Consider the following 14620-nt stretch of genomic DNA (forward strand, 5'->3'; position numbering starts at 1 on the left):
ACACTGCAAGGGACTCCTACTGGGACCAAAAGGAGTAAAATTGACTACAAATTTCAAAAATCTTCTTCTCCATTCACAGATGTAGTTGAATCAAATACTCTCACGTTTTCCCCTGGGGAGGGGGTCAAATTACTTTAATTTATATAGGAAAAACACATATATGATCATTATTTGCTCAATTTTTATAGGAAATGAGTCAAACTTGATTAGAATTATTAGCCTGAGATATAGCGTTTTAACATCCATATCGGTCCTTGCCGAACCCCAGGGGGACCAGAGGGGCGGGGTCAAATAGGGTCAAAATGACTAAAATTTCAAAAAATCTTCTGAGTTCTCAGGTTTGATGGAAGCAAATACTCTTCATAGATTAAAAAGTCAAATCTATAAAATCACTGACCGACTTCAAGGGCCAGTATATAGTGTTTGTATGTCTTTGTTTTATTCTACATGTATCGAACTCAGGGGACCGTTAAGGCCCATGGGCCTCTTGTCATCGTATCGTATTGTATAATTCCTTCCTTGACCGTCTGCTGGGTCTAAAGAGGGTCATATGATGATTGGTTGTTCTGTCCTCGTTGAGCTCTTAAAGTTAGCATCAAGGTTGGTACCGCGTCCGTTCGTCAACATTTCACAAAATTGACCAGATTTGGCTGGCAGCATTCTTTTGGGGTGAGGTTTCAAAATTGTACAAATTGTTTGACTGAACTCCATGGACCAAGGGGACGTGCTCAAAATGGGTCGATTTGGTCATATTGCTATAAAAGACTTCTCTGAAAGTTATGAATGGATATCGGTTATATGTAACGAGGATTCAAATTGACCAGAGCTCTTCTCTGAACATTATGAATGATTATTGTGTATATTATGTATAATGTATATCAAATTCTAAGCCAGATATGTGTCGGTTATAAGATACGACTTTTTGTCATAATTACTAATTATCCAGATAAATGATAAGGTCATTTACGGGATTTTGCCTCAGATCTTATCATTTCCATTCTAATAGAGTGTTCTCTTTATATCCATTCCAATGGTGACGATGCATTACGTACGATTACGTACGTTTTCTGATCGCGACATTCATGTTAAAGACCTTTGCTAAACGATGTTCACATATCTCAAAAGAAGAGCAAAATGATGGTGTCTTTCGCTTCGAGTTCTTTAGCACAGATCGCCTCTTATTGAGACGAATATGCCAGCGTTTGTTACTGTCAAATAAAAACAATCCTAGGAATGGAGAAAAGTTATATGTTATCGTCAGCATTTTTGTCTTAATACATGAAACCATAGCGAAGACTTTGATCTGCATTCTTAAAACATTTTTGTCTGCTATCTTGGAATGTCCATTAGGTGTAAGACAGTAAATCAGGTTTGATCAGAAACATTCTTAGGTAATATATAGATTGTGACTACAGGAGCAAACCATATAACAGAACAGTTGCTACTAGATGTCATAAAGTATTTCATAGATTTTAACAACATTTGTTCAAAGCATTGTTTTTACTAGAGGAAGATACTTTACATCAGTGCTGATTCTGACCCGAAATAGAGAGCCAATGACTCGCTATAGTCATAAAAAGGCAGGATTGCTTTCCTTGTAGCAAAGGAGAACTCTTATATTAGTTGACATAAATATCAGTTCTAACCCTAAAAAGACGAGTATAGCGCTAGATTGGCTTTGTTCAGTTTCATGATCTCTCTGCTGATAAGTAAGTGTTAATTAATCAATTTGGTAAATTTGAGTATGGAAGCATCACTTTTGTTATCCCTTTTCAAACAGGTATATTTGGTGTACCAAAGGAATCCTGTACTCAGGAGTACTACCGAGCTGTAGAGGAGTACAGTCGCACGAGAAGGAGTCATTCGACCTTGACAGAAGTCCACTTCATCGACAAAGACACTCAGATGTGTCAGCTGATACAGACAACCTTCACCAAATGTTTCATGGATGCTCAAAGAGCTGGCAATAATGATATACCAAATCCCTCACCATCTGCTACTTCTCCTGTGACGACCATACACAAACTCGAAAGATCTAACAGTTTACCGTTAGATAAAACTGGATCATCTGTAGACCCTGCAAACCTATCTCCAACAGATCCATCAATGAGCCAGCGTCATCCCACACCTAGTGGTCAGAGTTTTGAGATTGGAAATAATTTAACTGTTCGTGTTGTCTTTGGAAATATTGTGGATATTAAAGCTGATGCCATTGTAAGTCCTGAGAATATCCAGTGTGACAGTACTGGAAGGATTGCCAGGGAAATCGCTCGTGTTGCTGGAATTGATTATGTGGAAAATGAGCGATATGAGTTAACTCTTACCCGTAGAAAACCTAAACTGACAGAAGCAGTAGACACTTTAGCAGGCAGATCACAGTTTAAATATGTACTTCATGTTGTTGCACCTGAATGGGATGCTGCCGCTATTGCTGACCAGAGTACATACTGGATAGATCTTGAGAAATCTTACAAAAATGTCCTCTCTTTGGTTGATAGGAAACGTCTAGATGTAGCATCCATAGCCTTACCCATACTTGGAATAGGTAAGTGGTACTAAGATAAGGAGAGATATTTTATGGTACCATTTTTAGGTCATCTGACCCGAAGGGTCAGGACGACCTATAGTCATCATGTTTCTTCCGTCGTCGTCCGCCGTGCGTGCGTAAACTTTTCACATTTTGAACTTCTTCTCCAGTTCTAGCAGTACGATTTGACTGAAACTTGCATGAAATGATCCTGACATGGTCCCGACAAAGTGTTGTTATTTTTCAGGTCGATCTTAAATCCAAGAATGCCGCCATAGCCGCCATCTTGAAAATACATTTTGAACATCTCAACTTTTACCGGTGCGATTTGGCTGAAACTTGCATGAAATGATCCTGACATCGCCCCGTCAAAGTGTTGTTATTTTTCAGGTCGATCTGAAATCCAAGATGGCCCCCATAGCTGCCATTTTGAAAACACATTTTGAACTTCTTCTCAAGTTCTACCGGTTCGATCTGGCTGAAACTTGCATGAAATGATCCTGACATGATCCGACAATGTGTTGTTAATTTTCGGGTCTATCCGAAATCCAAGATGGCCACCACAGCCGCCATCTTGAAAATACATTTTGAACTTTGAACTCAAGTTCTACCGGTTGAAGGAAACTTCCAACTGGACACGGCTGAAATAGATGCATTGATAAATATTGATATGAACGACTTTATTTGTTTGTCTTATGACAGATAAAAATCAGAAAAAAATCAGTGAAGAATTCATACAGAGAATAAGTACCGTGTCCTTTTGAGTAGTACATTACATATTGACTGCTAAGTATCGCTTTATTATAGGTACAGTTGCAGATCATCCTGCCCCAATCATCAGCATCAGCAAAATGATAGCTAGGATTTTTAAAGACTTTGCAGAGAAAACTCCAATAAAGAAAGCTTTCTATATTTGTAATGATGATGCTGCAGTCATACTTCATTTGAAGGGTATGTTTGAAAAGACCTTCAGTGAAAAGAAAGAAACAAAAGATGACAGAGGAGGTCAGAAGGAAACACAAATATGCCAAGACCAAGGGTCAAAGGTCACTGAGGACTGTTGTATCTGTATGGACACTATAACTGACCCCAAAGAGACTGTCAATGTGGTCATGTATTCTGTAGAGATTTGTATTGATCAGCAGTTTAAGTACAAACCTGTCTGTCCCCATGTGGGGCTGTCCATGGGAAATCACGGGGGACCAGCCAACGGGGACCATAGACATCAAAACTATAAAGTCATCGCATGGACGTTACGGCCTACCTGGTTACCCTGGATACGGTATCATCAGTATCACTTATACCTTTCCTTCTGGGAAACAGGGGGTAAATATATCTTTGAAACGTTTGAAGATATCCATTGATACATTTGAAGAACTTTTAGCAATGTCAGATTGAATATCAATAACCGATATCTTATAATAAATTTCTCATTCAATTTAGTATTATGTAAATAAGAGATCAATTGATGTAGATAGTAATCAGTGTTTGATATGCTATTAGACACAGAGAAAATTATGCACTTAAAGGTCTTCAGCAAGTAAATTATCCAGTCAGCAAGTTTATAGTAGTCTGGTGAAAAGAAATTAACTCAATTTAAGGGCATTTAGATTGAAGTATTATATTGAATATTATTGCTGTACCTTTTATTTATTCAGAAAATATATAAAAACTAATGAGTTTGTTATACTGAGATGTACTTCCTGGCAATAGAAACAGGTAACAAACTTATTTCTACAAAATAGTTTTGGCTATGCATGTAAACTTATTGCTCTCTTTAAAAACATTACACCTGTCTAAATACATTTTTTGTACTTCAAGCCTGAGCACCCAACCCCTGGTAAATATTATCAGGGTATATCCAGAACTGCCTATCTCCCAGACAACAACAAAGGTCGGCTAGTATCCAAACTTCTTAACATAGCCTTCAACAGAAAGTTGGTCTTTACAATTGGAAGGTCAAGGACAACTGGCTATGATGGGGTCGTGACCTGGAATGATATCCATCACAAAACAAGAGTTGATGGTGGTCCACAGGCGTGAGTTTTCTTTGACTTCTTCATTAATTGTACAGAAACAAACTTTCTGTACCTTCCATTTTTAATTTTGTTTCTATTACTATGGAAACATACTCAAATCTGATCTGGAACAACACCAATCTCACATCTGTAAGGGTAACCATGAAATACACATAGGTTCTACATCAGAATAGTACTACGTAATGAACAATAAAACAAGTGAGTGCAGAACATTGTTGTCGCAGCATTTTCACAACTTGTTAGACAAAATGTGTTTTATGACGAAATGGGTAGTGATATACTGTGAAGCCAATATCTGAATCATATTATGTCCATGATGACTTCATATGGAGGCAGAGGAATTGATGACTTATATTAAGTAAAATCTGTGTTTCGCTCTTATTCTGCACTTGAATTATCAATTATAATTATGATTTCAGGTTTGGCTATCCAGATGATACCTACTTAGATAGAGTACTAGACGAGTTGAAGGCCAAGGGAGTTACTGAGGAGTCACTCAAGGATCCATGAGTCTGACTTCTGAACACGAGCAATATCTATAGTAAAGTAAAACACAGTTATAACGCTACAGTTATGAGCACAGTTTGTTATATACATACATGTGTTACAGATATAATGCAGTAACATTGACTTGAAAGACAAAGCTTTATAACATAAATTTGATTTAAGGGTGTTCGTTATACACGTATTTTACTGTACCAAGAAAACTGCAATGAGGAAAGCACATATAACATACAAAATGATAAAAATTCATATTGTGATGTTTTGTAAGGTGACGAGGTTTTAGAGTAACAGTAACGAGATTTTACAGATCGTTGAGCTTATCATAATGCATGCAATGATAATAATATAGCGGTTATTTTAGGGCAAATATATTTTCGTCATTTTGCGTGAAATAATATCAATCCGTGAAATTATGAAACATTCATAATGAAATGTTCACGAATAAGAGGATCGCAAAATTTCAGTTTCCTTAGAAATTTAATTTAATCGTTTGCGACAGTGTTACCATTTCATGAACGAGAGTTTTAATTTAATTGTTTGCGGTAGTTTTACCATTTCACGAACGTGCCGTTATGATCCGCTTATTTCGAGAGAATGATAATATTTTCTAAATAAGTGCATTTGTAACTTTCACGGAACGTTTTCTTAATAACAAATATATTGGAACTACGTTATTTGTGTTTCCAAATTTCGCTTAAATTAATGTTCATTATAAAGAGAAGTGATCCATTCTTTTTCTCGTACCAAAATATTGCGTTCCTAGTGCTATTAACGTTTGATGTACTCCTTAGCTTGTTGCAATGCGTCTGTAAAAACACTATCCATATCCTATAATATTGAAAATTTGCCCGAATGTATTTATTCTGTATTCTGTTTTTGAGATTTAGAATTCACTTTGAGAAAATTAAGATTTAATTATTAAAATGTTCGCCATAGGACTATAAGAGAATCCATTATAATCTAATCATTATTATTTCGCACTTGAAATGTTCGCTATCATACAAATGTTGCGAAAATTACTATATTTACGTAATTACGAACTATCGTTCATCATTAGATTGGTATTTGTGCGATTGCTTAAGTTGGATGCTTTGAACATGGCTGCACTCATTTCTCCATTTATACATACAAATATATATCATTTTCTGAAATAAATACCATTTATACCAGATATTGAAATTTACATTAAGTAATACTTTAGCAGTTGGTTTTGTGTTGAAATTTAGTTTGTCATTTGTATGTGTATGTCGTTGTACTTGCTACTCCGGCTTTCCTTCACAAATAAACCTGGCACGTACTTAAATGAACGTGACTGTTAATAGGACGTTAAAATAACCAAACCAAACTCGCTAAATGCTGATACATGTACCTTGCATAGGTAGATATTGTTTAGGTCATTGTTTTCAAAGGAACGTAATATTGCATTCAGAAACACGTGTCAAAGAGGCAGATAGCTCAGTTACATATTAATAAAGAATCGTGAATGAAATTAGATATTATTATTATAAAATAGCATAGGGTGAGATCATTTCGATGTCGAATGGCAAGTTTTTATTGCTGCTTTAATTTCCATGTCAGTACTAATCACTATTGTATACACTTTATGATGTGATTTAGTTTTATCGTTTACCCTTATTTGATAATACCCTTAATTTTTTAATAATGTTCTCATTTTTGGCGCCCAATGGAATAAAACTCATTTTCATAATGGCTATATTCCATTTTCCCACTTTATATAAGCAGAATTTTGTGTCAAGGATTATAGTCTATTTCTGTCAAGATGCATTTTAAACAAGACACGCCTGCGAAACTAAATGTAATTGAACCTATTGTTCAAAGCACAGAAATAAAAAAAAAAAGTAATAGCGTCGGACAACGTAAATTTCGAGTATTATCTGTAACGTACTTCAGATGTTCAAAACAGAAATGTCCATCATATTCCTTTTACGTTCTCAATATCAGTGAATTCTACTTCTAAATGAGAACCTATAATGGATAGAGGTGTAAGTACAAAATTACACATTGTTAATTTCTACTGCCATGTCCTCTGATCATGTTGTGTAATCTGCCAGATAACAGCAACTTTACACCTCATTGTATTTCATCATTCGTCTTAACATGTGCGTTTGACATGTTCTATGTTTTCGTCTGATACATTTTATCATGATTTTAAAAACCATAAATATGTTTATATTAACTTGCCTAATGGTTTATTGTTTACATTAGCCACTGTGAAAGTTAGACAGACTTGTAAATTGTTAGATACTATTTCATTATTGTATTACGTTGTGTTGGGCCATATTAGGGCACGTAAGATTTTCCTGTTAATAGGTAACTTTATGATCACTTGATCAAACATATGATGCGTTGTCATATAACCTGATACAGATAGGTAAATTAGTTAATCTTCCTAAACTATCACTAGATCACCAGATTACCTTTGTACCTGATCTTATGTAAAAGGTTTTCTGTCATACCTAAGGATGTAGTGTTGGTTTATCCGATGCAATATATTGATGTCGTCTGAGGCTGTATTACATGGCTACCCATGCAATTCAACCTCGTTTTAGTCTGTGGATTGTAATTTTCAGAAGTTAGACTGGCTTTACGCTAATGATTGCAAACAAACAAAATTGCATTAAAAATTTCACGCAAAGTATGAGAATCGACTTGCAGTTGCGGTTTCCTTCCAACTTATTTCAAAATGGTGGAAAATCATACATGTAATTGTGAAATTGTAATAAAACGTTGAGGTATGAGAGAAAAACCCTCTTTCATATGTGAATATATAGGAATGGGATAGTCTACCCTTAGGATAAAAAATAATGTAAAAACCTTCGGCAAGACTCGGATTTTATAACATTTGTTTGTGACCCGTGGATAGAATATCCCTGTTCTTCATATCCACACATGAAAGAGTCATATCTTGTATATTTACATTTCAGTTATCCGACCTTGTATCGTAGGTATCCATTACGAAGTCATTATTTTGTAATTGAAATGTACGTTGTTTTGTCTGCAACACATGACGTCAAAATCGGAACCTACCCACATGAAATAAAGAAAGGGGTTATTTATGTCATGAGAAAGCCCAGTATTACAGAGATATTTTGTAAATAGGCAGGAATGATTACACAGTGCTGTAATTTTACCTGCTTTTGTTACCCCTCCTACATATACATGTGATTGCAGTATGATATTGATATTGTCAGACATAGACTATTCTTTGGTTGGCATCAAGATCTTAGTACCAATATCACTTTGTGCAATGTCTTGTTCTTTTGATGCATGGATATGTATCGCATGTGTAATAAGAGTGATATTAAAATATCACATTGTAAAATAAACTTTTAAATATCTTGATCAAGACCATGACAATCTAAGCCGTTATGCAGAACACCTTTATATCAATAATATCCATTACCTCTACTCTTCAATGAAAAACATAAAATAAAATCTATAGCAATTAGATCGAGGTAAAACCCAAGATTGACTAGGGCCACACACACCCCGTCACCTACACGTGAGGCCGCCCTCCACATGACCCTGGCTATGTTATCAGAACGTATATAAAAATAAACCAAACCAAATTATGCAATAGATCTTAATAATACTCATTGTCTATGTCTTGTTTCAGATCTTTGATGGTGTAGAAGCATCAATGAATCAAGGGTTGAGGGATGTCATTCAGAGAGAGGACCTACTGAAAATGCAAGAACTTGATAAAAATGGTCAAATAAGATGCAAAGATCTTGACTGTCTAAAGAACATTGAAAGCACACTGAATGGCAAAGTTAACTCCGCTTCAGCGAGGGAAATGGAAGTTAATGACCAAAAAGAACATTTCAAGCGTTCCAGTGATGACTTTGAACATGTGTCAGATATCAATATTGGAATGTCTGAAGAAACTTTCCTTGCTATTCAGTTCTTCTGTAGAGGTGACAGGCTAATGCAGCAACATTCTTTTGGTTACCATGATGGCATGCTACAGATAAACTGCAAGGATAAGGATGAAAAGGATAATTTAGAAACTTCCATTGAAAGTAAATTAAAGCACTTAGAAGTAATGAACAAGGATGATGTTTCATTCACCACTGCTGAGAAACCAAAGATCAGAGGAACCATTGATCAGATCCATAAAGATGTGGAGGGTGTCTACTGCTATCTACTTAAAGAAGATGAACACAGTGTTGTCCATGTAATGGCACAAAACTACAGTCAGTTACAGACAGCTAAACATAAAATCTTACTGGGGATTGGTAGGATAAAACAGACCGAAACACGGAGAAACAGAAGGTTCGACAATACCACGCCTCAACAAGGGGAGAGAACTCTAACAGAGACAAAGAAATTCAGCCAGTCTTATCACGGGAGTCGAGCGTCATGGCAACCTCCACAGCCAACCTTTGGTTATGGAAGTGTTACTCCTACAGACTTCACTACAGCAGAAGGACTCTTAGTTAAGGTTTACTCGGGGAGTATCCTCCATCTTGATGTGGATTGTATCGTAAATGCTGCTAATGGGGATTTACAACATGGAGGCGGAGTGGCTCGTGTGATATCAGACGCTGCTGGTTATGAGTTTGACAAGGAGAGTAGAGACTACATTTACAGTCATGGACCACTGAGGGTTGGGGAGGTGTGTACCACGTCTGCTGGTAACCTGAAGTATAAGGGAGTTATCCATGCTGTAGGGCCGAGATGGTATGACTATAGTCAGGACCAGAAGCGTGATTGTCTGTGTGACCTTAAAGAAGCTGTCAAGAACAGTTTAGAGGAGGCAGACTTCCAAAGATATAAGTCTATAGCAATCCCTGCTATCAGTTCAGGTAAACTGTAATACAAACACAGAAAATAATTGTTGTCATATGCCCATGACGAAAAAAACCTTGATAAATACTTTTTGCGAAAACAATAAATTCTGAAATTCTGCATGTAGGACTTGATATCTTATTACATCATGACAAAGTGATATTACTTTAAGCTAATTGTGGTCTTAGACCATGGCAACATTGGTTGTTTCATCTATCATTCCCATCCTGATTTTCTTTTCAAATTGCAAATAATATTGCCATTTGGTCTGAATTAATTTTTTAATTTGTCAAACACTAAGTAATTTTATACACTGATATTTATACCTGATCGAGATTGGTTCATTCCAAGATGACGGACAACAAAGTTTCAGGCACATTTTGTAGGAAAAACATTATTAACTATGTTTTGAGTATTTTATAAAACAAATGCTGATAATGACCCTTTGCGTTTAATCAACTTTTCTCTAGCCTAGGTTTGTTTTGTTTCGACCCTTTGACAGTAACAAAATGCTTGCATTTTCGTGTCAGTGACAGACGATTTGTGCTAAAAAAATATCGTAAAAATTGAAGCAAAACACATCATGTGAACATCGCCATCTTTTGACATTCCTTTTGTTTAACTTATGAGCAGGGTTCTACAGAAGATACAAAACCATTATTGCTCCTTTTTTCTGATAGCATCACTGTAACTGAGACAGGCCTTGGTTCTAAAGTACTTTGTAGTTGGTGGTTGAGATTCGTTATTCAGTCAAGGCAACTGCACAATTTTGTCCCTTGTTCTCTTGCTGACTATCGCACAGCTACATTGCAATTGTACCTTCCGTCAATGACAGATCAGGGGTAGGTTCCAATCCTCTTTTTTGTCTGGCTTAATTTGGAGGGTTGGTCTGGGCAGACTAGGGTTTGGCAATTTGATCCTCAGCGGAATTTTTATCTCATTTTGAGACACTGCAAGGGACTCCTACTGGGACCAAAAGGAGTAAAATTGACTACAAATTTCAAAAATCTTCTTCTCCATTCACAGATGTAGTTGAATCAAATACTCTCACGTTTTCCCCCTGGGGAGGGGGTCAAATTACTTTAATTTATATAGGAAAAACACATATATGATCATTATTTGCTCAATTTTTATAGGAAAATGAGTCAAACTTGATTAGAATTATTAGCCTGAGATATAGCGTTTTTTAACATCCATATCGGTCCTTGCCGAACCCAGGGGGGGACCAGAGGGGCGGGGTCAAATAGGGTCAAAATGACTAAAATTTCAAAAAATCTTCTGAGTTTCTCAGGTTTGATGGAAGCAAATACTCTTCATAGATTAAAAAGTCAAATCTATAAAATCACTGACCGACTTCAAGGGCCAGTATATATAGTGTTTGTATGTCTTTGTTTTATTCTACATGTATCGAACTCAGGGGACCGTTAAGGCCCATGGGCCTCTTGTCATCGTATCGTATTGTATAATTCCTTCCTTGACCGTCTGCTGGGTCTAAAGAGGGTCATATGATGATTGGTTGTTCTGTCCTCGTTGAGCTCTTAAAGTTAGCATCAAGGTTGGTACCGGCGTCCGTTCGTCAACATTTCACAAAATTGACCAGATTTGGCTGGCAGCATTCTTTTGGGGTGAGGTTTCAAAATTGTACAAATTGTTTGACTGAACTCCATGGACCAAGGGGACGTGCTCAAAATGGGTCGATTTGGTCATATTGCTATAAAAGACTTCTCTGAAAGTTATGAATGGATATCGGTTATATGTAACGAGGATTCAAATTGACCAGAGCTCTTCTCTGAACATTATGAATGATTATTGTGTATATTATGTATAATGTATATCAAATTCTAAGCCAGATATGTGTCGGTTATAAGATACGACTTTTTGTCATAATTACTAATTATCCAGATTAATGATAAGGTCATTTACGGGATTTTGCCTCAGAATCTTATCATTTCCATTCTAATAGAGTGTACTCTTTATATCGCATTCCAATGGTGACGATGCATTACGTACGATTACGTAGCGTTTTCTGATCGCAGCCATTCATGTTAAAGACCTTTGCTAAACGATGTTCACATTATCTCAAAAGAAGAGCAAAATGAAAGGTGTCCTTCCAGCTTCGAGTTCCTTTAGCACAGATCGCCGTCTTATTGAGACGAATTATGCCATCGTTTGTTACTGTCCAAATAAAAACAATCCTAGGAATGGAGAGAAAAGTTATATGTTATCGTCAGCATTTTTGTCTTAATACATGAAACCATAGCGAAGACATTTGATCTGCATGTCTTAAAACATTTTTGTCTATCTTGGATATGTACCATTATGTGTAAGACAGTAAATCAGTTTTGATCAGAAACATTCTTAGTAATATATACGATTTGTAGACTACAGAGCAAAAAAAACTCAATAACTGAACTGCAGCTACTAAGATGTTATAAAAGTATTTCATAGATTTTAACAACAATCAAGTTCAAAGCATTGTCTGTAGGATGATGAAGATGACTTTACTTCAGTGCTGGACCTCTGATCCAACAACAGAGCCATTGACACTACTATAGTCACCAAGACGCTGTGGATTGTATTCTTTGTTAGCAAGGAGAATCTTTCTTATTCATTAGTTCACATACTTACTTGCGCACAGATTAGGTTTGTTCACAGTTTCATGATCTCTCTTAAACTGATGAACGCTTTGTGGGTTCATCGAATTAATCAATTGATAAGGTTTGAAATATGGACAGTAACAGTTTTGTTTATCCAGCTATCAAACCAGGATATACTTTGGCGGGTACCAAAGGAATTGCTCACTCGTGCGCTCTGCAGTACTTCCGAGCCCGTGGAGGAGTATTGCTAGTTAATAAGAGGGATGGGCCTTCCGACCTTGACAGGAGTCTCCACTTCATCGACCAAAAGAACATTCAAATGTGTCAGCTGATTTACAGATCGACCTTACACGAAAATGTTTCACTGGAGGTCACGAACGAGCTTGCAATTAAGGACAAACACCAATTTATAATCATTTGTTAAGCCTATCTACTAAATACCATGCAAAACATTTGAAGATCCTAACAGTTTACCATTAGATCCTGATACCGACGGTACAATCTGTAGACCCTGATCCAAACAGTCCACTGAGGAAAAACCGACCGAGCTTCCCACACCCAGTGGCCAGACTTTTATGAGATAGGAAATAAACTTAACTGTTCGTCCTTGACTGTCGTCCATGGAAATTATTGTGAATATTAAATGCTGATTGCCATATGGTAAGTCCTGTGAATATCCAGTGTGATAGTACTGGAAGGATTGCCAGGGAAATCGCGCGTGTTGCTGGAAATAATTATGTGGAAACTGACCAATCAGAGATCAGACTTTCTCGCAGAAAACCAAAGCTGACGGAGGTTTCTTGACACATTTAGGAGGAAAATCAAATTTCAAATATGTGCTTCAATGTGGTCTGCACCTGCGTGGGATGTTGCCGCTTTTGAGGACCAGAGTAAATACTGGAGAAATCTGAGCACGGAGAAATCATTACAACAATGTCTTCTCATTGCGTTGATAGGAAAACGCTTCTAGATATAACACATCCATAGCACTTACCCATGCTAGGAAACTGGTAAGTAGTACTATTGTAGGGAGAGGTACAGTAATGTCTTTCATGCTATTATGATTTCGTTTTTCTTTTCATACACCTTGTAAATACATTGTTAAATAGCAATTTCTAATGATACACTGGCAAAGTTTTATTTTGACAATTATTAAAGAACAGACTGTATCCTTAGGGACTAATGTGCTATGTATATACTATGTATTTACAGACATATATACAGCAGACAACATTATATTGTATCTGTCAGTCCTCTAAAATGAGCAATAGTAGAAAATTAGAGGTTTGTAGACGGAAATGTCGTAAATTTGATATGATCAGGGAGTTGAACATTGCATATGAATGTATGGACCTAAACCGTCGAACACCTGGATGGGACAGGACTCGAAATGGATACATTGATCAAGATTGATTATTTATTAATGACTTTTTTTGTTTAGTTTATGACAGACAGATGGAAATTAGGGAAAAACAGCGACAGGTATTATCTTTCACTCGAATGAAAAATAACTGACAAAACGCAATAAAACACTGTGCTCTATTTTTTTGGTATTAACATCAATATGTTTATTCGTTGCTCTAGAACATATATACATTGACTGCAATATCGATTTATTATAGGTACAGTTGCAGATTATCCTACCCCAATCAACAGCCTCAGCAAATTGATAGCTAGGATTTGTAAAGACTATGCAGAAAAAACTCCAACAAAGAAAACTTTTCTATATCTGTAATGATGATGCTGCAGTCAATACTTCATTTGAAGGGTATGTTTTGAAAAGGACCCTCAGCAAAAGAAATGAATACAAAAGATGACCGAAATGAGGTCATGGAGGAAACACAGAGATGTCAAGACCAAGAGTCAAATGACACTGAGGACTGTTGTATCTGTCATGGACAACTATAACTGGACCCAAAGAGACAGTCATGTGGTCATGTAATTCTGTAGAGATTGTATTGATCAGCAGTTTTTAAGTACAAACCTGTCTGTCCCCCAGTGTGGGGCAGTCCATGGGGCAAATCACGGGGGATCCACGCCAAACGGGGACCATAGACATCAAAAACTATATAAGTCATATTCCGCCATGCGAACGTTACGGCCTAAGGCTACCGGTTACCCTGGATACCTGGTATCATCAG

General features: G+C 36.6%; 2 protein-coding genes across 2 annotated transcripts in view; both read left to right on the plus strand.

Annotated features, from left to right (window-relative positions):
- LOC138319200 (uncharacterized) overlaps nucleotides 1-8268 on the plus strand; it is a 39130-nt gene extending 30862 nt beyond the window's left edge. Inside the window, 6 exon segments of the mRNA XM_069262183.1 lie at nucleotides 1781-2545; nucleotides 3335-3694; nucleotides 3697-3717; nucleotides 3720-3853; nucleotides 4349-4566; nucleotides 4986-8268. Of these exon segments, the coding sequence (XP_069118284.1) occupies nucleotides 1781-2545; nucleotides 3335-3694; nucleotides 3697-3717; nucleotides 3720-3853; nucleotides 4349-4566; nucleotides 4986-5076 (1589 nt within the window). The 3' untranslated portion in view covers nucleotides 5077-8268.
- A 445-nt stretch (nucleotides 8269-8713) lies between these two features.
- Nucleotides 8714-9910, plus strand: LOC138315489 (uncharacterized). The gene has a single exon (XM_069256584.1). It carries the CDS (start codon nucleotides 8732-8734, stop codon nucleotides 9908-9910), a length of 1179 nt encoding a protein of 392 aa, XP_069112685.1. The 5' UTR covers nucleotides 8714-8731.
- Nucleotides 9911-14620: the final 4710 nt, after the last annotated feature.

This window comes from Argopecten irradians, chromosome 1 (assembly GCF_041381155.1).
Source record: "Argopecten irradians isolate NY chromosome 1, Ai_NY, whole genome shotgun sequence".
Lineage (NCBI taxonomy): Eukaryota > Metazoa > Mollusca > Bivalvia > Pectinida > Pectinidae > Argopecten > Argopecten irradians.